A 23,214-nucleotide genomic window follows, 5' to 3' on the forward strand; every position below is an offset into this window, starting at 1 on the left:
TGGAATAGCAAATAAATGTGATACCAGTGATCTCAGACATTCAGATTTAGATAGTTTTCCTACAAAATGTCAGAGGTTTTGTGTTAATAATATACTACATGATGCTTTTTTAAAAAAGCATAATTATTGTATTGATACAGGACTTGCTAGTTTACTTTATTTTGGAAATCAGAACCATGTAGCTCAGTTTCACAAGCACAGTGAAATATTATTTCTTGCCAAATATTTCCACTGTTAAAATATTAAATGAAAAGGCATGGATGAAACCATAAGGTTAAACCTAGCTAAGATGATAATAAAGGAAATGCTGTTAAGATTAACCAGGCAAGGATTATATTTTGACTGCAATATCAAGTTTCAAAGAAACTATAAATGAGTCGATTGCTTTAGCAGTACCCCAAAAAGCTAAATTATATTACATTACATTACATACATACATTACTGTCAGAGTTTAGGCAGCATGACTAGTATTATGAGAAACCCAGGAGCAAAACACAATACACAGCAAACACAGCCTTTAGATAATTAACTATGGTTTTGTCTACAGCTAAATATATACAGACTTATACATGGTAAATACCTTATCATATAGCTACTGACACAAGGAGAGCAATGAGATACATGACGAGAGAGAACATGGAGACGCCCTCTAATGGCTTCCCTTATATAGGCAGCTTTTTATCCAGCTTCTTAAAGTGGCAGTAACCCTGCTGCCTCATTCCCATTGCATCAGCTTTCAGTTGCCTCCACTTACAACCTTCCATCAGTTTACAGCTATTAAATCTACATTCCCTGACAATTACAACTATCAGTGGAAATTTAAGAAACTTATTTTACCATTTCTCTATAAATTAATTAGTCATAAAATCTATTTTACCACATATGATCATATTTTTTTTTACAAATATCATGATCATATTTGCATATAGTTATATTTCTGGATCTCTACTTAGCTATATGAATGCAGAATTCTTCAAAGAGCTTTTCTCACAGTTAAAGTTCATAACCTTGGTATTGATGAGTGCTAGAAAAGTATAATTTTCCTTATTCTCCTTTCCTATGTATCCTTTAGTCGTAGAAAGGGAGTAATAGGATCCTAGCATTTGTTACATCCCTAATATCTATTAATTCAAGAGGTTTTGTTGGGTGGGATTGAATTTCTCCAAGCTTGTAACTGTTGATATGTTTGTGTGTGTTCTTAATATTTATAATTGCTGTCTTTTCACAGGTCTTCAGTATTTCAAAAATATAATATTAGTAGGTTCCCTGCAAGATCGTTACGTCCCTTATCATTCTGCCCGCATTGAGATGTGCAAAACGGCTTTGAAGGATAAACAGACAGGTATTAGCTAAAACATAGATATTTGTGAAACAACAGCTGTTCATCATTTAGAAAATATTCAGGAGAATATGTACTTGAAACTTGAATAATGTTATTCTAGGGCAACAACTTACTTTTTTTCTTATGAGGGAGAGATCAATTTTAATGAAACGTATGAGAAAGAAATTACACATAGACAGTGTCTGGATTATATAAAATGAAAACTCCTATAAAACCTACACATGTCAGATGGCACCCTCTTGGCATGTGTACATTTTATTTATATATATTCTTTATATGGTGGCCATTTTGCAATAGCAATTATGGCAGCTAAACATAAATTAAAAAACGGAAATACAATAATCAGTTACACAGCATTACACAAACATGGAAACTTCTATTTGCATACCTGCTTCTGTAGCATTGCTTTTGCTAAGTCAGGCCTTGTATGTCTGGGGGCTGCCTGTATTTAAAAAGCTAGTGCTTTCGAGTTCATTTAATGAAAAATAATGTGAGGGGCTGATTTTTTTTAAAGAAAGAAGTTGGTTTGGTCAACAAAATATTTTTAGGAGGACTTGTCATTATTTTCTCAAAGTATCATTAATGCTGTTTTTTAAATGCTCTCATATTTATTTGTTTGCATGGACATTGTAGTTAGGACTAAAAACTAACAGACAAGCAATCTTGGTCCATTAAAAACAGTAAATTTAAAAAGAATTTTTTTGCAATGTTTTGTAAATTTGCCATTAATGAACCCAAAATTGTAAAATAGCTATCAATGTTCACCTTATTTGGATCAGCCATCATATTTCTTTACCTTGGAAGTTATTTTATGCTTAAAATAATAGTTATTTTAAAAGCATCAGTGGTCTTTCTTTATGTACACATGTATAAATCTGCCTTCTGTACAACCCTTCTTAGGTGCTTGCTCAACTCCTGAATCCCTGCTTGCTGTCCTTTGACTGAAATGCAGCAAGTATTTGGCAGCTGATTTTTTGAGTTTTTTAGTATGGCACTTTATGGGATTTCCTTTTTAGGCACACTCTTAACTTCTCTGCCAGAACAAACAGGGCTTTTAAAGCTAAAGGAAGTAGTTCATATAGTTGTTGACTAATTATAGGCTGAGACTTTTTTGCTTGGAGTATTACAAATGGGTTTCAGTTGAGAACATTTAAACGTGGTATTTGCTCTGTTAATTGATGATAGAAAGGAAATACATGTAGTGCTTACTTAAATAAGTAATGCAGGTTCTTCTTTTACAGGACCAATATATGCTGAAATGATCCAGAATATGCTTCTGCCTGTTCTTCAAAGCAAGGACTGCAATTTAATTCGATACAATGTGCATTGTGCACTGCCAAACACAGCTGATTCTCTGATAGGAAGAGCTGCACATATTGCTGTTTTGGATTCAGACATATTTTTGGAAAAGTTTTTTCTGGTTGCTGCCCTAAAATATTTCCAGTAGGAATAAAAACATTGTAACAGACTTGGTTATTACCTCATTAACAGATAAATAATGTGTGATATTAAACTGTAGTTACTGCGGTATTTTAAGAGATATTTATACTTTTTTATATGGAAGATAATTTATATCATCCATGTGAAGAGCTTTTTTAACATCAACTTTACTTTCTAGGTATGTGGCTGTGCAATATTTTTTAATGTTTTTTTTTCTATTTTTCCTATTTTGGGTACCTAATTATTTCAGAACAGATTTAAGCACAGTTATGTGCAATTGATGGATTTAGACTGCAAATGTTATATGACTACATTTTTATGTGTCTTTAGATGCCAAAAACTCTGAATTTCAATGTCTAAGAAGGTATTAATTTGATAGATCTCTTTAGAACTCTAAAAAGCTGAACTGGAAAACAAACTGCTGGCTGCTAAAATAACTATAATAAGTATATAGGTTTGTTCAAGACCACTCTTTTGAGTCACCTGTTTGTTACGTCACTACATTCAAGCTGAACTACTTTTTACAGAAGCATTATTGAACATACTCTGCCTGTGGAAACTACATTTTTCTACTGATCTCAATAGGACATTAGTTTACATTTTCACCTTTATTACTGGAACATTAGTTTTCATAAGCAAGCAATTAAGGATTTTTGAATGTTGAAATGTGAGCTGCCTTCAAGTGGAGTTTTGCAAAATTTAATAAAATGGCTCTTTATATTGGTTCAGTTCTTCAGTGAACCTTTTACATGGGACTTCCTTGTATGTACATTTTTAAAAAAGTAAACATAAATTTCTGCAACACTTTTATGAATGTAAATTTTTGAATATTAAAATTTATTGACAAATTATTGTAAATAGAAATCAGTTACATCTTGAAATGGAAAAAAATGCTAAATTTTTGTGATAACTTAGCTTTTTTTAAAAAATATCCAAGAATGCTAAAAGTCTTACTGGGGTTGAAAAGTAGTGAGTTCAATATTCATCCCTTTTCACCTTTTTTCAGGCAGAATGCTTTTAAAAGGGGAAAAAATCTTGTCATTATGCAATTGTAACCAATAGTTTTTCAGAGAATACAGTTTTGTAGTATATCTAATGCATGTTTATTTTCTAACATTGTGTTATTGCATCTTGTGTTAATAAACTAAAAAAAAATATTAGAGAAAGCAAGATTTTGCTTTTTCCACATCCTGAGGATAATATATAACCCCACAGAGCTTGATAACAGATTGAATATTATTTAATTTGACAGTTTTTCACTGCAAACTGTCCATATGTGCTATTGGTTTAAAATCTTGCATTTTCTAATTTGAAGAGTGTTTAAGAATAATTTAATTCTGTGGATGTGCAATGGTTTGCAATCGTGTGTTACTGAATTTTATTGAGCAAGACTTAGAAATAATTATTGCTACTTGGCCATTTCACCGATTGCACTAATAGCCCAATCTGTGGTTATTTCTCCGAAGAAAACCCCTGAGTTTTAAAGGAGTTAGTTTTTGAGTACAGATACAACAATTTTATGAATGACAATATTTACTAACAAACACATTCACAGAAATACCTAGTTTTTTATGCAATATATAAATAATTCTAAGATTGCAATATTTTTACTGCTTGCTTCTCAAAGAGGTAACACCAACAATTCTCATTTTGAAAACATTAAAAAAAAGACTAATCAGGCTTTGGCCTAATTAATATATAAGAATGGAAAAGTAATTTAGAAGCAGTGGAAAGGTCTTAATAGTGTATGTTAATGAATTCTTGAATGTTTTTTTTTTCTGCTTGCATTCTTGAAACTAAAAGAATGTACTTAGAAGAAAAAGAAGATTAATCAATGATTGACTCATATTCCGTTTTTTCCATTATATTGTTAATTTTAAATTGATAGATGGGTTAATAGTGAGTGTGCAGCTGTAATGGAAAATGTTGTTTGCCATGTTTCAAAAGATTAATTAACAATCTGTCAATGTTTTAATATTATGTCTGCAGCTATTACTGTTTTATGACTTGAGACAGAAAAACAAATTTAATATAATTGAAACAATATAGCATGCTGCTTACAAACTATTATATAAACATGAATACTCTTTGCACTTAACTTTCTAATTAAGTGAGGTAGTTCAAAACTTCCCATTTTGCCTGTGGCTCACTAAATCTGAAATTTGACTTAAGTATTTGTCTAACCAAGGCTATGAGAAATTGTCCAACATTTTTTCAGACTTTGAAATAGATTGAATTTGTGTTATTATTGGTTTTATTAATTCTAGATACACATCAGTTTTAGAAATGCCAGCTGGTTTGGAGAGAAATAAGCTTGTAATGTAACTTGTGCTATGTGCCTGGTGGATCATGATTAACAGCATCCATAGCAAAGTGGATTAATCCCAAATCACAGCATGTGTGCAATGACATTGCATAAATATAGGTAGTACTCGACTTACAACACACTTGGGATCAGAATTTCCATTGCTAAGCAAAGCAGTTGTTAACTCACATCTGATTTCACAACCTTTTTTTGTCATGGTTGTTAAGTGGTGGTGGTTAAGCAAATCCAGCTCCCCTGATTGACTTTGCTTGTCAGGACCTAGCTAGAAAGATGACAAATGGCAATCATGTGACCTTGGGATGCTGCAATCATTGTAAATACATGCAAGTTGCCAAGTGCCCAAATTCTGATCACATGACCGTGGAGATGCGGTGGTTGTAAGTATAAGGACTGGTTCTAAGACACAGTTTTCAGTGCCATTGTAACTTTGAATTGCTAAGGTTGTTAGTTACCTTTATGTACTGGGGTCCCTATGATTGATGCAACTTGGGTTGCTATGATTGCTGTCCTGTCCTGCTCCTGGCTTTAGTATAGGTTTTTTTTTAACTGAAAAGTAATTTAGATAGAGTAATATATTTGCATCTACCATTAAAATATTTTAAAATATTTGTATGTGTTCAAAAAAAAATAAATTTAAAATACGTGTTTGGACATATGGACTATGGTGTCCAAATTGAAAATACTTTATATAAAATGCCATGTTTCAAATTTATTTTCGGATTCAATAAATAGGGAAGTGATATAAAGAACTCCAGTAGTTGCAATCTGAACCATCTCCCATGGTTACTATTAATTTTTTATAAGTGTTCAAATTACTTGGTTCATTGTTACCATAGGATTGTAATCAGGGTTTTTTGTACTTGATTTATGTAGCTTGAATGATCAAACTTAATTAATATTCCATTGACTCTTCAATTATATTTTCAAGCCAAATGCAATCACTTCAGCAATTGTTATGGATTTCTAACTATTTCTGTTTTTTCAGTCTGAACTATTATTCATCCACCTGTTTCCTTTCTTAGAATTTTTTAAACTGTCTTCTTTCTTGTAAAACTAAGGGTTATTCACAAAACCATCAGCAGAAAAAGTCTCAATGTTTAGGGAATTCAATAAATTTCTGTAGTCCACCCAGTATATCCTAGACATTTATTTAAATAAAATGCTGTTTTATAAGTTCTGATAGGAATGTAAGTCTTAGTCATGCTGTAGATCATGTTTCTATACCAGTAATTTTATTATAGTCCAACATTACAAATAAGCAAAATAAAGTGAAATGAAATGAAAGACAAGATAATACTTAACAATGGTGATGGATTGCACAAAGTCTGCCTAATTTTGCGGACACTATAACAAAATTTGGCTACATTGAAAGAGACTGATCCAATAACAGCAATTGTACATAAAGGATTGGTGTTTCCACGATATTTTATCAGGTGAGGTGTTATGAGATGAGTCGATGAGTCTTTATAGAAGGTACAGTACATTAGGACATGAGCTCTAGAATGTGGGTGAAGTAAACATAGCAGCACTGGATTCTGCTGTTCTAGAGTTTCTTTAAAAATCCCTTGGCTTCAACTGGATTGAATGGCACTCAGAAAGTAATTCCATCTGCAAATTGGTAAAGAAGATTCTCAAAGCCAAATCCTATCTTGGTAAATCTGATGGCCAGGCCACTGAATCAACATTTCCAGAACTGTAAACTTGTTTCCAATAATTTACTTTCGTTTGTTCATGCATGCATGAATGATTTTAATTGTACAAAATCTGCAATTTTAGGAACAAACATGCTAGTATTGTGCTGTTTTAAATATTAGGAGCCCCAAATCCTTGCCAGTATATGCTTTCCTCCATTCCACCGGGGTTTCAAGGAATGGTCCCTAAAGACTGGCTTCTTTCCAAAACAAAAGCTGCAATGCACTGCATGCTATATTTTGTATCAGTCCTGCCAGGAGACAGGAGAGATTAAATTTGGGGGACCTGACTGCATAACAACTGGCCTTCAGTGCATTGCAGTCAGGTCCCCCAAATTTAATCTCTCCTGTCTCCTGGCAGGACTGATACAAAATATAGCCATAAAAGCTGATGTGCTCATGCCAATTTGTCTGCATTTGCCCAACACACGGCCTCAGATTGGGTTACCCTACCGCAGTTCAGTCGCGCTCCGAATTTGACCATCGACTTAAAGCATAATATGGTTGCTTAGGTTTTGCATGTGTGAATTCAGCAAACTACATGTTTGCATTTCTGAGCCAAAATAGCGTGTTATGGGTGATGTCACACAAGTGTTTAGATGAAAAACCTCGAGAGAATCCGAAGTCTCTGAAAAATGATTAGGACGTTAAAAAAAAAAAAACCAGCCTTGAAGAAAAGCATTGCAAAACCGATCTGTAATGTTGCGAAAAGGAGCGCATCGAGGTATTGATGTAGCCACTAAGAGCCAAAGTAGACTTCCAAGAGCCTTAACCGCCTAATTCGCTCATGTAGAACCTACCCCTATAGAATCGATCAAAGCGATGTCCCCCCCAAAAAAGCGGTTTCCCGTATAGTTCCAATATAGTTTGCAGAGGTTGTCAAAAAATAGGAAAGGACGTCGCTAAAAAATACTGTACTATACTGTACTTTATGCTTACTTAGACCGAATGGGGTGTTGTAGGGATCGATCGCGATCCAATACCGCTTTTTTACCCTGGCGAAAAATCCCCGCCGGGTCCCACGATTCAGTCTATGTGGCCTCGTTTAAACCAGAGCAGGCTCCCGCCTCCTCCTCTGTATCTACTCTAAATAAAACGCAACGTTCCTTGAAAAAAAGCTGCAAAGAGAGCCCGAGACTCAGCTCTTCCTCCATCGGGAAGCCAGAGGCAAAGAGGCGGCCGGGGGGGGTGGGGTTTCCTTGACAAGCGCCGCCCACTTCACTGGGGCAGTAGAGGCGCTGCAAGGAGGGGAGGGGCGCTGGGTCCTGGCAGGAAATGGCTCTGCGGCTGTCGCTCCGGCAGGGCCGTTCTTTCGTCTCAGCTGGCGGACAAGCCAGTAAGCGGGGAGCGGAGTTTGGCGGCCGGGTGGGGGTGGGGGGTGGGGGGCTTGTGTGCGGCTGAGTACGGGGAGGTGGTAGGACAACCCGGAGTCTTTCTCAAGGGGGCAAATGCTGCAGGGGCCAGTCCTAGACTGCAGCCTCTGCCTGCTCAACCACCCACCACCCACCCCCCGCCCAGGCACCTTGTTCGCTCCGATCACTCATAAAGGGGACAGTGTGGTTTCTTTCACGTTGTTTCCCTTCTTTGGCTGAAGTCTCAATTTCGTTTGCCCAGTACAGGTAGCCCTCAACTTATGACCACAATTGAGCCCAAAATTCATGTGGCTAAGTGAGAACTTTGTTGAGTTTTGCCCCATTTTACGACCTTTTCTTGCCAGGTGTGTTAAGTGAAACACTGCAGTTCTTAAATTAGTAACTATTAAAATTAAATTAAATTAAAATTAAAAAAAACTATTAGTATACTATTTTTAGTGAACAGTCACTAAATGAACGGTTGTAAGTCGAGGACTACCTGTACTTCAGAGTAGTGTTAAGTCCCAGGTATTTAATAAGACTTATTCTAAGGTACATGGGTAGGTACAACCTCTTCCACTATTTTTGCTTCTCTATCTTGGCCCAGCTAAGCTTTTCAGGATTTTCAGATTCATTTCTTGTAAGTAGCTACTCAAGAATTTCTTCCTCTCCCTCTCCCAATAAAATGCTAATGCTTGTTCTGTTGTAAGCTGCTCAGAGTCGCTTGGATAGTGAGACGTGTGTTACATAAATTTAATAAATAATTATTAAACAAATATTTGCTACCCACCTTAGTTCCACCAAACAGAATAAAGGGTTATTCTGTAAATTGTGTTGTGAAAGAGGTTGGAGCGAGAAGTGATGGATTTGTACTTAAAAATTCTTAATTTATGTCTCCTTCAGTAAGAAAGGTGTGTCTAAAGAAGAAAGAGTTGTAGAATATATACTTGTTGACTCTGGGCAGTTGATAGGTAACAGGAAAATCATACATATAAATGCTTCATTTTGGAAGAAAAATGTATTATGTGTAGTAGAACAGAATTCTGAACACGCTGTTCGATTTAAGCATACCACATGCACCATTATATGGGATTCTCACCTGCATGACCCTGTAAATCATGATACCGTATGGGACTTCTGTCATACTAAAGATGTCCAAATCTGGAGTAGTTTCCATTTTTAATTAGCGCTAACAGGATTGGAAAACGGCAATGACAGCAGTTACCCTGCTCCAAATGCGGTCTTGTAAAACTGCACAACAAAGAGAGGCACTTCAGAGTATATCTGTCTTGGAGATTATGATCACAATGAAAACCTTACTGTATTTACTGTAGAGAGAGGTTGGTCACAGGTGATCATTAATGCGATCCTGCACATGCTCATATAGCATTCTCTTCAGTGCACATCCTGTTTCTGACTCTGGGCCTCTTCCTTCTTAAATTGGCCTCTGACACAGACAGGAAACTGTCCATATGTGTTCTGTATGCATCCATATTTATATTATACTTTTCTTACATGATAACCATTTTTGGTTTTATCCATTTCCATGGGCCATTTAAAATCTCTAGGCCAGTGATGGCTAACCTTTTTGCTGTCGTGTGCCAAAAGCGGGGGGAGTGCGGGTGGTCACTTGCGTGCCCACACCCATAATTCAATGAGCCCTGCCTCCCGTGCATGCGCACATGTCCCCCACGCTCCCCCCACTTTTGGCATGCGATGGCACAGTGGGCCAGGTAGGCCCATTTTTCGCCCTCCCCAGGCTCCAGAGGCTTTCTTGGAGCCTGGGGAGGGTGAAAACGGCCTTCTCCCCCTCCCAGAGGCCCTGCGGAGGCAGAAAACAGCCCATTTCCCAATTTCTGGTGGGCCCAGAAGGCCCGAAAATCAGCTGGCCGCTGGAGCTGAGGTAGGGCAATGCTCGCGTGCCCACAGATATGGCTCCACGTGCCACCTGTGTCACACATGCCAAAGGTTCACCATCACGGCTCTAGGCCTATAACATACATCTTATGTTTATATATAACAGGCTCAGCTTTTCTGCACAGTTCTTTGGGAAGTAATACCTTTAGTGCAAAACGAAGTACTGAACCCACCAAACAACCACTTAAGAAGCCAGTAACACCAGTAGGTCGTTTTGATACACCAGAAGAATCCAATGTAGAAAAGGAGTCACTAGAAAGTAAGTGTGGTTGTGTAAAATATAAATATAATAAATGGTGTTAAAACAGGTACGGTCTTGATATGCTATAAATATCTTCAGAGAAGTATTAAAGGAAATTAATACATAGAATTATGTCTAAAAGATTGTTTAATGTTCTGGAAAAAGATGTTGAGGGGAAAATTGAAAATATTTCTGCCCCATTGATTCTCTATTACATTTCTCATGTGAACTCTGAGCCAATTTTTTCTTTTTATGTCCATCTCTTCAGAAAATATAATTCCTACATGATGTTTTATTAAATCTTTAGTTACTTTACATTTTTTCTTTGGCTTTCCGAATACCTTTTATTGTTTAAATATGAATGTACAGCTAAATAATTATTTTGTGATATATAATGTTTTAGACAATATATCAGTAACTTCGAGTTTTTCAAAGTTTTTCATTTCAAAGAAACTATATATGCATGCCATGAAGCTATAGGTAGGTAGCTTCATATGTACTTAAATCACGTAGCATAACTTTGCATTCTCTAATATAATTTACTTTAAAAAATGCTCCTCTATTGAAGTACAACAAAATATGTTGGCTTATATTTATCTCTGACCCTTGAGTCATGGGCAAATGTGCCATGCAAGTATGGTGTCACAAGATATTAGGAATGAACATAATCAATTCATAAAGTATACACATTATTTTTAAGTGTGCTTGTCATCTGCTACCTATGGATACTTCTTTCCATTACTTGTCCTAAAAAAGCTGTAATTAAGTAACTGCATAACATGGGAACCATTCCCAAAGTGGTTTATTCCCAAATGCTATTGCTTGTAGAACTTCCTATAAATTTATAATATCCAATCATGCTGAAACTAAAATCCAACAGGTGTGTCAGTGTGGGTGTGTGTATTCATATTCATTGAGCTCAAGGCAGGAAACATACATAATATTCCTGCATCTGATTTTCCCCTCAACAATAAGGGGAGGTGGGTTGGATTGAAGAGAGTGACAGGTCAAAAGTCACCCAGCTGGCTTTTATGCCTAAAAGAAGCCTCAAATCCTGTATAACACCAAATTACTATGTCATTTGAGTTCTACTTGGGTGTATCATGGTAGTTTTAATCTCATTGATAAAGCTAGAACGAGTAAACAGTCAATTAATTTGGCTTATATAATAAATAAGGCTGTGTAAAATCTGACTTCCCATTTTGCAAAAATGACTTTTCTATGATACAAATTTGTATTTTCTATCTTATTCTGAAGTACTGTGGCATTCCTTTCAAATTCTAGTGGTGGTGTTATGCTTACTTTATTACTGGTGGCAGCCAACTATTCTTTTTTCCCTCTACTCTGGATTCTTCCTGGGTGGCCCTATGTTTCACTTTGAAGAAACCCAATACAAGCATTTCTCATGGATATACAGGTAGTCCTCAATTTAACAGCAGTTTGTATAGTGACCAAATTTACAATGGCACTGAAAAAAAGTGACTTATGACTGTTTTTCACACTTATGACCATTCTGGCATCCCCATTGTTAAGGAATAACTCTTGAGTAGCAAGGGTGTGCACATGAAAGTGGTTGAGAGTAGCTATGAATAAGCACAGTCACCACACAGATATACTGAGTTGTATTACAGTTTACATTCAGGAAAAATAAAGCACAGTCCAATAAACAAAGTCTTCATACCAGTCGTAGTAATCATACACAGTAAACAGTTCTTCTGGAGTTGCAAACAGTAATACAGTAAGTCAGATAGAGATATCAGAGAGCAAGAACAACAAAGAGAACAAGCCATGTTTCTAGCTCCCTCTTAAGGACATTGGCAACAAAGCTAATCAATCAGGACACAGTATGATGCAATAGAGCAGTCTTAAGTCTTAAAGCTATACAATACAATTGCACTACACTGCAAACATACATTGATGGTCTATATATTACAAGTTAGGTAATAGTCTTATTCCTAACACATGGTCATATGATCAAAATTCAGACACTTGGCAACTGACTCATATTTGTAATGGTTGCAGTGCCCTAGGGACAAGTTTATCACCTTTTGCCACCTCTGTCAAGCAAAGTCAATGGGGAAGTCAGATTCACTTAACAAATGTGTTACTAACTTAACAACTGTGGTGACTCACTTAACAACTGCGGTAAGAAAGCTCGTCAAATGGAGCAAAACTCACTTGAATGTTTTGCTTTGCAAAAGAAATTTTGGGCTCAGTTGTGGTCATAAGTTGAGGACTACCTGTAAGTAAAACATGGAAAGCCGGGGAGACAGCAAATAAACCGTAGAGATTATTGTATAGTATCAGACAGGATATTCATAACTATTCTTTGGCTACCCTGGAAGTTTGTAAATGCAAGAATAGCAATAGCATTTAGATTTATATACCGCTTCATAGTGCTTTTACAGCCCTCTCTAAGCAGTTTACAGAGTCAGCATATTGCCCCCAACAATTTGGTTCCTCATTTTACCCACCTCAGAAGGAGGGAAGGCTGACTCAACCTTGAGCCAGTGAGAATCAAACTGCCGAACTGCAGTCAGCTGACAGTCAGCAGAAGTCGCCTGAAGTACTGCATTCTGACCACTGCACCACCACGGCTCATAAAACCTGCATGCATAAAAACATTGACAAAATTCTTTTATTTGAAATGCATTTGAAAAGCAGATTCTCTTTCATTGTATTGACTGAAAACTAGGAGACAGAAGTGCTGAGTAATTTTTGCCATTGTGTTAGTAATGAACTGAGTGCTAAAAATAAGAAAGACTCTCCAATTGAATCAAGGAACAGCACATACAGTCAAACTATGGATGATATTTGAATGTATCTGCTATTCATCAGAATTTTTGCATATTTTTTTCTCTTTTTTTTTTAGAATTTCCCGATGATATCAATCCAACGACAAAAGAGAAGGGTGGTCCCAGAGGCCCTGAACCAACTCGTTATGGAGACTGGGAAAGAAAAGGACGCTGCATTGATTTTTAACTCCTTTTATTTTTTTGGATAATGACATTTGAGTGAAAATAAAACCAAAAAGAGTGAGGGAGGGGAAACCACTTTACCTACATAAACCAAAATCTTCGCATTTATCTGTAACGTGTCATATTTGTAGTATTTAACTAGAATCTTTGTGGATGTTTATGGTTAAATATAGTGAAATTGCATTTTAATAAACTAATGTGGATAGGTTCTCCGCTGTTGATTTGGGTGATGCTACAACATTATTTTAAAAAGATGTAAAACTCTGCATGAGAAAATCTGGTAAAACTAGAGTTTACTTTATAGGTTTTCAAATTAACATTTTGGCGAAGTTCCATGGTGGCGATAGGAATGCAATAGGATTTTATTACTGTTGCAATATTAAACATACTTATTGGAAAAAAAATTGTTGAATTTATTTTTCTTACTGAAGTTATTTCATTTTCAAAGAACACTTCTATATTGGATTTAGTATGACAAAAACAGTTCATTATTCAGAGTTTGCAGAATATCTTCCGACTTTATTACATACAGGCCAAAGTATGGCAGAGCAAGGGATTTCTAATATTCCTTGATTTCTATATAAAGTAATGAAGCAAGTAATTTTTCCACATGTATGAACATAGTTTAATCATGATGGAGTAGACTGCTGAACCTTTAACTGTAAAATGTACCAAAATTAGCACACTGTTTAAGCCATTTATCTATATTTAAACCAAATACACAATGTAATTCCTAATCATTGCAAGAAAATTGTTAATTATTACCTATTAGGTTTATGTATTTTTCTTTTTAGACATGTTAAAAACTGTGAAAGTGACTTTATTCCAATCTATTTCATTTATTATTCCTCTGCACTTAATGAATTGTTTATCCCTATCTTTAGAAGAAGTGGCAATCTTGATTATGTTATCATTTATCTGTCTGATCAGCTGCTTTTATTTAAATAAAGGTTTCCTTATAAAACTATTAGCTTATTTATAAATAGCTAGAAATGTGAATTCTCAAGTAGAAGCACATTCAGGTTTTCTGAATATGAATGTATTTTCATTTGTATCTACAATGCTTTAAAACAGCATATTAATATTGATACAAATGTCCATAGAAACTTATTAAAATAAATCTAGTGACAATGAGTACTTTGTTTTGAATATTCAAAACAATTTTTCAAATTTAACTGCTTTTTTATATGGTTGGGTAAATATTTCATGTTTGGAAATCCTGAGATTGTGTGGGATCGTATTCCTGTACCTAGTTTTTTTCCAGTATTGACTATAAAATAACTATATTTTCCACATTTTCTCTTCTTAAGATTATAATTTATATATATGACCACATTACACATGATATAGGTTTAGTTAAAATTCTGTCACTTTATAAACAAAGTTAAAATTGACGGTAGAAAAGATATAAACAGAAGTATGTTTTCTTTTCGCTATGGTAATGAAGTGGAAAATGAAAGTCAATGCAAGCAACTTTTATTTGTACTGAGTAGCTATTTTGCAATATGGTAAATAAAACTTCATCTGTCACAAATACTTAAGTATACACCATTTCTATGATATAACTTGCTTGGTATCTGATTATGTACTTCATAACCACAACGGAAAATAAAAATATACATTTTTGTTCTTCACAAAAAATGCAATAAATATTATTTGTGATGCACCATACTGTATTTAATATAATAGAGATTTACTAAGATAAAATGTGTTTTGTGATAATGAAGCATTTATGCTTAAAGCATTAAAGAGGAAAATACCTCCACCTGATGTTAAAAGTACACTCTTTTTGACAGTGAAAAGACAACGTGGATCTAGGTACAATATATTTGTCTATGTTGCATAAATTTATTGGTTTGTTTTGTACTTCAGGTAGTCCTCGCTTACTTATGGTGATTGGGAATGGTTTTGCTAAGGGATGAGATCATAAAGGGCAATATCATATGACCTTGGTGACTTACGAAGGTGATTCCCTGTGATTAGGTGAATCCCATATGGTTGCAGCGTTCCATGGTCATGTGATCACCATTTATGAACTCCTGCCAACTTTCCTATTGACTTTGCTTATCAGAAGCCAATAGTGAAAGTCAGAAATGGTGATCACCTGACTGTGGGATGCTGGCTGTCATAATTGTGAGCTGGTTGCTGGGTACCCAAATCTCGACCACATGATCATGGGGATGCAACAACTGCCACAACTACGAGAATCCGTCATACATACATACCAGTGGTGGGTTTCAAAAATTTTTACAACTGGTTCTGTGGGCGTGGCTTGGTGGGTGTGGCATTGCTTGGTGGCCTTGGCTCAGTGGGCATAGCAGGGGAAGGATATTGTAAAATCTCCATTCTCTCCCCAATCCAGGGGAAGGTTACTGCAAAATCCCCATTTTCCTCCCAATCAGCTGGGACTTGAGAGGCAGAGAATAGATGGAGGCAGGGCCAGTCAGAATTTTTACTACCGGTTCTCTGAACTACTCAAAATTTCTGCTACCGGTTCTCCAGAACTGGTCAGAACCTGCTGAAACCCACCTCTGTTACATACGTTTTGGGAAGAAAGAGACTTTCCATAATTTATTTTTATAACATTACCCTAATAAAGCTACAATGATTGGATCCTTACTCTTGCTCTGGGTCCTAGTCTTCCTTCCTGGGTTTTATTCTCTATAACCAAGAGCAGAGCATGTTTAGTTTAGTTTATTTTTTAAAAAAATTCACAAAAATCTGTAAAGAATCAAAACCTCCCAGATTATCCCAACTATAAATTTAAACTTAAAATGTTAATTAGTCATACTTCAGAAATGTAGGCAGGCTGAATCACCATTTCAATAATCTTAAAATCAGAAGACTAGAGAAAGAATACTGTACAACTTCTAATGTTAGCCTAATGATTTTAAATTTTGACATTTTATTACCAAAAAAAAACCCTAAGAGGAAAAAATAAAATTTGAGACAATTAACCAACTTATAAAATTCATATAATATGTTACTTCAGAGATATTCAGAGATGTCTTGGTTTTTCTGCAGATAAACATGAAATCTATTTGTTTTCTGAAGTGTTTTCCAGATTTTTTTCTCCCATAGGGATAGATAAGCATGGAAGATGCTATTTAGTCTGTAGAGTATAAATACCTGCCTGCTGTTTAAAACTTGCCTCACCGATGGATATAATCATAGAAACATGATGCTTGCTTGCTTTGAACAGCCAGAATCTTACCTCAAGAAGATTATGTCTTGAAAAACGACATTATTTTGCATTGTGCAGTATACTGACAGAAATCCTACCATAAATGAATATGTGGAAGATTACAGTAATTAAGCATTTTTTGGTCTCAGAAGTCAAAAATACAGAGTCCAGCCATGTTTGGTCTCTTTGGAACACCCCAGAGCTGAAAGATCAGACATGACCATTAAAATACCCAGACACGACCATTCTTTTCAGGTTCCCAGCAGCAGAAATATGGATCTTTCCTGAATACCCATTTAACTCTTTTCCTACTTTTCTTTTACTGTCTTCTAAAACCATTCATTTTTAAAAGTCAAGGCTGATACCAGCTCAGTGGTATTAGATATAGTCCCTCCGTGCTGGGGAGATGATGATTAGATGAAATCATCACTTAGGAGGTAACCTGAGATCATGGAATAGCCATCAGGAGCAGTTAACACCTTGCAGGAGTGAGATTGATCTTACATGTTGCTTAGATGTCTGAAGCCAGAGATTCTGTCATGGTCCTGGTCCTATTAGATCTCTCGGTGGCTTTTGATACCATCGACCATGGTATCTTGCTGCGACGCCTCGAGGGGTTGGGAGTGGGAGGCAACGTTTTACGGTGGTTCGCCTCCTACTTCTTGGGTCGTACGCAAGCGGTGTTGGCAGGGGGGCAGAGGTCAGCCATGAGGCCCCTCACTTGTGGGGTGCCCCAGGGGTCGGTCCTCTCGCTCCTTCTGTTCAACATTTACATGAAGCCGCTGGGAGAGATCATCCGTGGTTTTGGGGTGGGGTATCATCAGTACGCTGATAATACCCAGCTTTTTATATCCACCCCGAACCACCCCAGTGATGCCCTCGATGTGATGTCCCGGTGCCTGGAAGCGGTACGGATCTGGATGGGGAATAACAGGCTTCAACTCAACCCAGCCAAACCCGAGTGACTGTGGATACCAGCATCTCGGCGCGAGCAAGAAGTTCCAACACTGTCTATTGGGGGCGAGGTGTTGCCCTCCGTAGACAGGGCGTGCAACTTGGGCATCCTCCTGGACTCACAGCTGAGTTTGGAGGGTCATATCACGGCCGTGACCAGGGGGGCGTTTGCCCAGGTTCGCCTGGTGCACCAGTTGTGCCCATATTTGGACCGAGATGCCCTACACACAGTCACTCATGCGCTAGTTACCTCCCAGATCGACTACTGCAATGCTCTCTACCTGGGGCTGCCCTTGAAGACCACCCGGAGGCTTCAGCTGGTACAGAATGTGGCTGCACGGGTTGTTGCAGGAGGGTCCCGATACTCCCCTATTACACATCTCCTGCGTGGCTTGCATTGGTTGCCGGTTGCCCTCTGGGTGAGATTCAAGGTGCTGGTGTTAACCTATAAAGCCCTTCATGGCTTAGACCCAGGCTATTTGTTGGACCACCTGCAACCAGCGTCAACTTCCCATTGCCCGGTGTGCTCTCACAGAGAGGGCCTACTCAGGGTGCCGTCGGCTAGACAATGTCAGCTGGTGACCCCCAGGAGTAGAACTTTCTCTGTGAACTTTCTCTGAGACCCCCATCCTTCTCTCTCTCTCTCTCTCTCTCTCTCTCCCTCCTTCTCTCTCTCTCTCTCTCTCTCTCTCTCTCTCTCTCTCCCTCCCTCCCTCCCTCTCTCTCTCTCTCTCTGCAACCATTGTAAATAGTATACTATTTGCCAAGTAATTGAATTTTGATCATATGACCATGGGGATGCTGTGCGCGTCACTTTTTTTAGTGCTGTTGTGACTTCAAACAGTCACTAAACAAATGGTTGTAAGTCAAAGACTACCAGTATTGCACAGAATTCTACTGTGGAGAAAGCAACATGCAGTTGGGTTTAATGCAGCTGAACTGCCAATGCTGGACATTACTAGACCACCAGTCCATTCCTCTCTTGTCACTGACATACTCTCAATATAGCATCTCTCACTTCTCCCACTACCATCCAGCCTGCTGGAGTAAATGGTAACTTCACTCCAGTTTTGGAGTTGAGGGGCAGCAGGTTGATGCTGTCACAGGGACTCTGTCCTGCAGTTGACCAAAATTGCTGCTGTGGGTGTTACCTACTGAACAGTGGTGGGTTCCTCCTGGTTCGGTCTGGTTCGGCCAGACGATATGACGTCACCGAACCGGTTCTCCCCCCCCGCCCTCCCACCCCCCCACCCCCACGTTATTCTTACCTTTTATTTGGTCCCACCCCCAATCTATTGCTGCCTCCTGAGTCCCAGCTGATGACTAGAGGGAAAAAAACTGTTTAAACTCTTGCCGCAGGGCTTCAAAGGGCCGTCCTACAGCTGATCAGTGTTAAAAGCAAATAAATTAGTCAGGTCGTAAGTGCGAGGACTGGTCGTAAGTGCAATGACCTTCCAGAAATGACTCTGACCAGCTAGCCACGCCCACCTAGTCACATGACCTCCAAACCACACCCACAAAATAAGCCACGTCCACAGAACCGGTAGTAAAAAAATTTAGAACCCACCCCCTGCTACTGAAAGCGGGAAATGTTACTATCATTGTGCCTGCCCATTTTGGTGGTGACTGTTCCCAATCAGCTTCAGTCTTCTAATGTCTTCCTGTAACTGGCCACTCCAAGTGAGTCTTCTTGTTGACTTGGGAGCAGGGAGGCACAGCAATAAGAGCCCTTGGTCCTCCTACTCCACTGTAGTTTGGACAATTTTATTTTGATAAAGGGGCGCCATCTTGATTGCTACTACTACTCAATTTGGTTCTCGAAGCTGTTTCCCTGGTCAGATGTTTCCCTTACCATCACCACCCCTCTGCTAGCTTGGCTACTATAGGGAATATAACTTGGGGCGATACCACAGAAGATGAAAACTGCAAATGTGGGGAATTGCAGAGTCCTGAGCATTGACTGAAATGCCATAATCTTGATAGGCTCCATACAATTGACTATTTGTTCCTGGCCAATGATAAAGCTATTCAGGCAGCTACTTTCTGAGCCTCAAATGTTATATAATGTCACATAAGTGTTTTAAATTCAAATTACTTTTGTAATAGTGAAAGTTTTCTTCCTAAAGTATTCCTAAAAAAATACTTTAGATTGTTATATTGGATTTATTTATTTTTTTAATTTAAGATGTTCTGGACTCAAAAAATGAATAAATACATAAGCTTGGCCTCATGAGCTCTTGCTGTACCTCCTGACAAAGTGCTGAGCAGTTTGTACACAGGTACCACGAGGTGCTTGCACACTTTTCCTTCCTTCTTTCCTTGAGGAGCAGAAGAAATGGGGGTTTCTTCCACAGACAGAGAAACATCTTAAGGCCTCCTGTTCTGGTTAGTAGAAGGTGTAGAATTAATTATTTCTTGTCAGTTCTGTCTCAGCATCCTTTGGAAGGCAAACAGAAGTCCATTCTTTGCATGTCAGTTAAAGCCTTTTTTCCCTGCAGTTAATTTATAAACTGTTTATCATGGAGTAATATGCAAATTTGAATAGACAGTTGCACAAAGGCTTAGTGAAATTCTAACTGGAGTTGGATGTGATTTTGTTTTCAAACCTGATCAATGTCGATTGATAAATGCCATATGCATAGTCTATAAATACATCAGTATTCCTAAAAAAAATACTGCCCTAAGTTAATGAAACCTTTATAATGATCTTAGAATTACATAATGGAATCTGCAACATGGAAAAAAAGGGTTATAATTTGAATAAAGGAAAATAAAATTAAAATTAGACAAGCGCATTAGCCTTGATGAGAGAATAAAGAAAGATTAATTCCAGGAAGTATTTTCAAAGGTATTATAAATCTTATGGCATAAGAATAAACTTCCAGTTTAATTTATTTTAGCCCTGAAGAAAAAAAGTGGTTTTCTAAAGAAATGTCAGATCTATATAAAGAAGAAACAGTCTGCCTCAGAGGACTGCAAAAATGCTGCAGGATTGATGAGATTTGTCAGAACATTGTACATCAGGCTAATTATGTCAATCATAACAAAGGACAACTGAATCTCACAGCAAATAAATTATGCACAGTTGGCTCTAAATAGTTTGTTTTCAAACCAAATTATGATGCAACAGCATAAAAAAGATGGTCTTATTGCTACAGCAATTAGCTTTGGGCAGAACAGAAATGTTGTAAAGAAATGAAAAGACACAAAGAAGATGCTAGATGTTATGGTGGCTTTTAAAAATGCATCATTTATGTATGCAAATACAGGAAGTTTTGTTGTTGTGCAGAAGTGAATCGCAGGGAAGGAATGGAATACAGGACAGAGCCTGGGGTGTAATAGTAGTATTATGTATATGTTTCTACAACAAAAATATTTTATTCTGAGCTTGATTTCTAAAAAAAGAAAAGCAGAAGAGACATCTATGGATCGCAACATCACTAAGAATTGTTAATCACTAATTATGATTGTAAGATCCAATGGTTCCTCAGGTTGAGAGAACTGAACCAAAGTATTGCTTCGATAATTGCTGGTGAACAGGAAGTTCTTCATTAGCCTTTAGTTTTACAATTCAGGAAACTATTATGAGCATTTCATTTATTTATTAAATTTATATATTGCTCATCTCATTGTTGCAGCGACTCTGGGCAGCTGATTTTCATCACTCTGTTTACTAGTTATTTAAACAAACAAACAAAAAACTTCCTGCTAACCTGTTTCCCCCAAAATAAGACATTCCCAGATAATAAGCCCAATCGGGCTTTTGAGCGCATGGCAATAAGGCCAAGCGCTTATTTCAGGATTCAAAAAAATATAAGACAGGGTCTTATTTTTGGGGAAACACGGTAATAAAAATTACTTTTATATAATCAAAGCATATGAAATAATAAAGTAGGAAAACAAGCAAAGGACATCACAATTCTCTCAGGAAAGTGCTCAATAATACAAAATATAAACTAAAAGGTAAAGATATTAATCTAATGCAATCAACTCTTGTCACATTTTAAATGCAACCAAACAGTATTTGGCTACAATCCTGGCTATATCTTCAATTGAAATTTCCCTAGTAAACTAAAAAAAAGTTTCACATAAAGAGACTGGGAAAACCAAGCAAACTGGAAAGAGAGCAGATGTGTCCCACAGCTAATGAAAAGACACAGATTATACTTTCCTGCCAATTTCCTATAGCTACCGTATTATTAACACCTTTCTGTGGATTATCTTAATCAATTTTAAGGGGATCCGGGAGGAGGGTGGTTTTTAATAACAAAAATGAGACTGGGGGGGTCTCTTAAGGATCAGCAGCCATGCCAGTCTGACATTCCGGGAGGTTGGGAGTCATAGGGGATACTCGGAGGAGGGTGGGACATTCTATACCTGTGATGGTGGGAGGGGGCAGAAGAAATTGAAGTAGGGGTGGGGAGCATCATACCAGATGCATTCGGATGGTGGCTTGCTCCATACCTCCTGCTCACCCTGCTTTCCTGGGGATATGAGAGCGAGGGACCCTGGTCTCCGTCTGGTATATGTGAATGCCAGGTCCGTGATGAATAAGGCCCTCCTCATATGAGATCTTATTGATGAGGTGGGTGCGGACCTGGCCTGTATCAGAGAGATCTGGTTGGGGCAAGAGGGGGGAATCCCTCTCTCTGATTTATGCCCCCCAGGCTTTCGTGTCCTGCACCAGCCACGACACCAGGGAAGGGGCAGGGGGGTGGCAGTGTTTGTTAGAGAAAGTCTGAGTCCTAAGGAGGTCACTGTCCCTCAGATAGGCGGGTGTGAGTCTCTTCTATTGAAGTGGGACCCTGGAGTTCAGTCGGGCTTGTTGGTCACATACCTATCTCCCAGCTATGTTGCCACAGCCCTGCCCGCACTGCTCGATGTCTTGACTGAAGTGGCACTCAAACTCCCCAGCCTTTTGGTTGTGGGAGATTTTAATATGCCTTCGATCGGCAAGTCATCTGAGACAGTCCGGGAGTTCATGGCCTCCATGGCAGCCATGGACCTGACTCAGGTTATTCAGGGCCCAACTCATAGGGGAGGACACACACTCGACCTGGTTTTTCTCTCTGGGCAGTGGATAAATGGTCATGGTAAGGGGGAACTTTCCATCACTCCCCTGTCATGGACTGACCATTCCCTCCTTAGACTGGACTTTCAATCTGCCAACCCTTGCCGCTGGGAGACGGGATCCATAAAATGGTTCCGCCCCAGGCGCCTGATGGACCCAGAAAGGTTCTTGACATTCCCCACCTCTCAATCCTGCAATTCAGCTGAGGCTCTGGTGGCATCCTGGGAATTGCACCTTTGCGGCCCCTAACCCGATGCAGATCCCAGATCGCTCCTTGGTTTTCCATGGAGCTCCGGGAAATGAAACATTGGAAAAGACACCTAGAGGAGAGTTGGAGATCCTCCCGATCTGAATCTGACCGAACACAGTTAAGAACCCATATTAGGTCTTATCTTGTGGCGATGGAAGCGACGAAAATTTAAATAATTTAAAAAAATAAAAAAATATGAATAGGCAGTTTATTCAACATTCAACGTTCAACATTCTCAATCACTGTACTTAATTCTGGTGTTTCCTTTCAACTTAGAATTGACGTAACTTGTTAAATGTTTCAAAAAATTAAATTGTGTTTATTCTACAAGTGTGCATCAATAGTACCTTTAAAATGGCATCATCTTCTACTTAGGTTTAATGGGGCTTTTTAAGATTTAAGAAAGTATTTTGGAAGTTTGGAGGTAGTGCTTGCAAAACCATTCATGGATCAGATTACAATAAATAA

The 23,214-nt window shown here is 37.9% G+C and overlaps 2 protein-coding genes across 11 annotated transcripts in view; both read left to right on the plus strand.

Annotated features, from left to right (window-relative positions):
- Positions 1-2,810, plus strand: part of FAM135A (family with sequence similarity 135 member A) — a 48,479-nt gene extending 45,669 nt beyond the window's left edge. For all 10 annotated transcript variants that reach the window (XM_034431969.3, XM_034431965.3, XM_034431970.3 and 7 more), the window contains 2 exons: positions 1,229-1,342; positions 2,584-2,810. In XM_034431969.3, coding sequence (XP_034287860.2) covers positions 1,229-1,342; positions 2,584-2,789 — 320 coding nt within the window. In that variant the 3' untranslated portion in view covers positions 2,790-2,810. The remainder of the gene's footprint in view (positions 1-1,228; positions 1,343-2,583) is intronic.
- Positions 2,811-8,008: 5,198 nt separating this feature from the next.
- SDHAF4 (succinate dehydrogenase complex assembly factor 4) lies at positions 8,009-15,052 on the plus strand. The gene is made up of 3 exons (XM_034431964.3): positions 8,009-8,135; positions 10,175-10,327; positions 13,182-15,052. The coding sequence occupies exons 1-3, from the start codon at positions 8,075-8,077 to the stop codon at positions 13,289-13,291; spliced, it is 324 nt and encodes a 107-aa protein (XP_034287855.1). The 5' UTR covers positions 8,009-8,074; the 3' UTR covers positions 13,292-15,052.
- The last annotated feature ends 8,162 nt before the right edge of the window (positions 15,053-23,214 follow it).

The sequence above is a fragment of the Pantherophis guttatus genome, chromosome 1 (genome assembly GCF_059756535.1).
Source record: "Pantherophis guttatus breed Tessera chromosome 1, ASM5975653v1, whole genome shotgun sequence".
In the NCBI taxonomy this organism is placed as follows: domain Eukaryota; kingdom Metazoa; phylum Chordata; class Lepidosauria; order Squamata; family Colubridae; genus Pantherophis; species Pantherophis guttatus.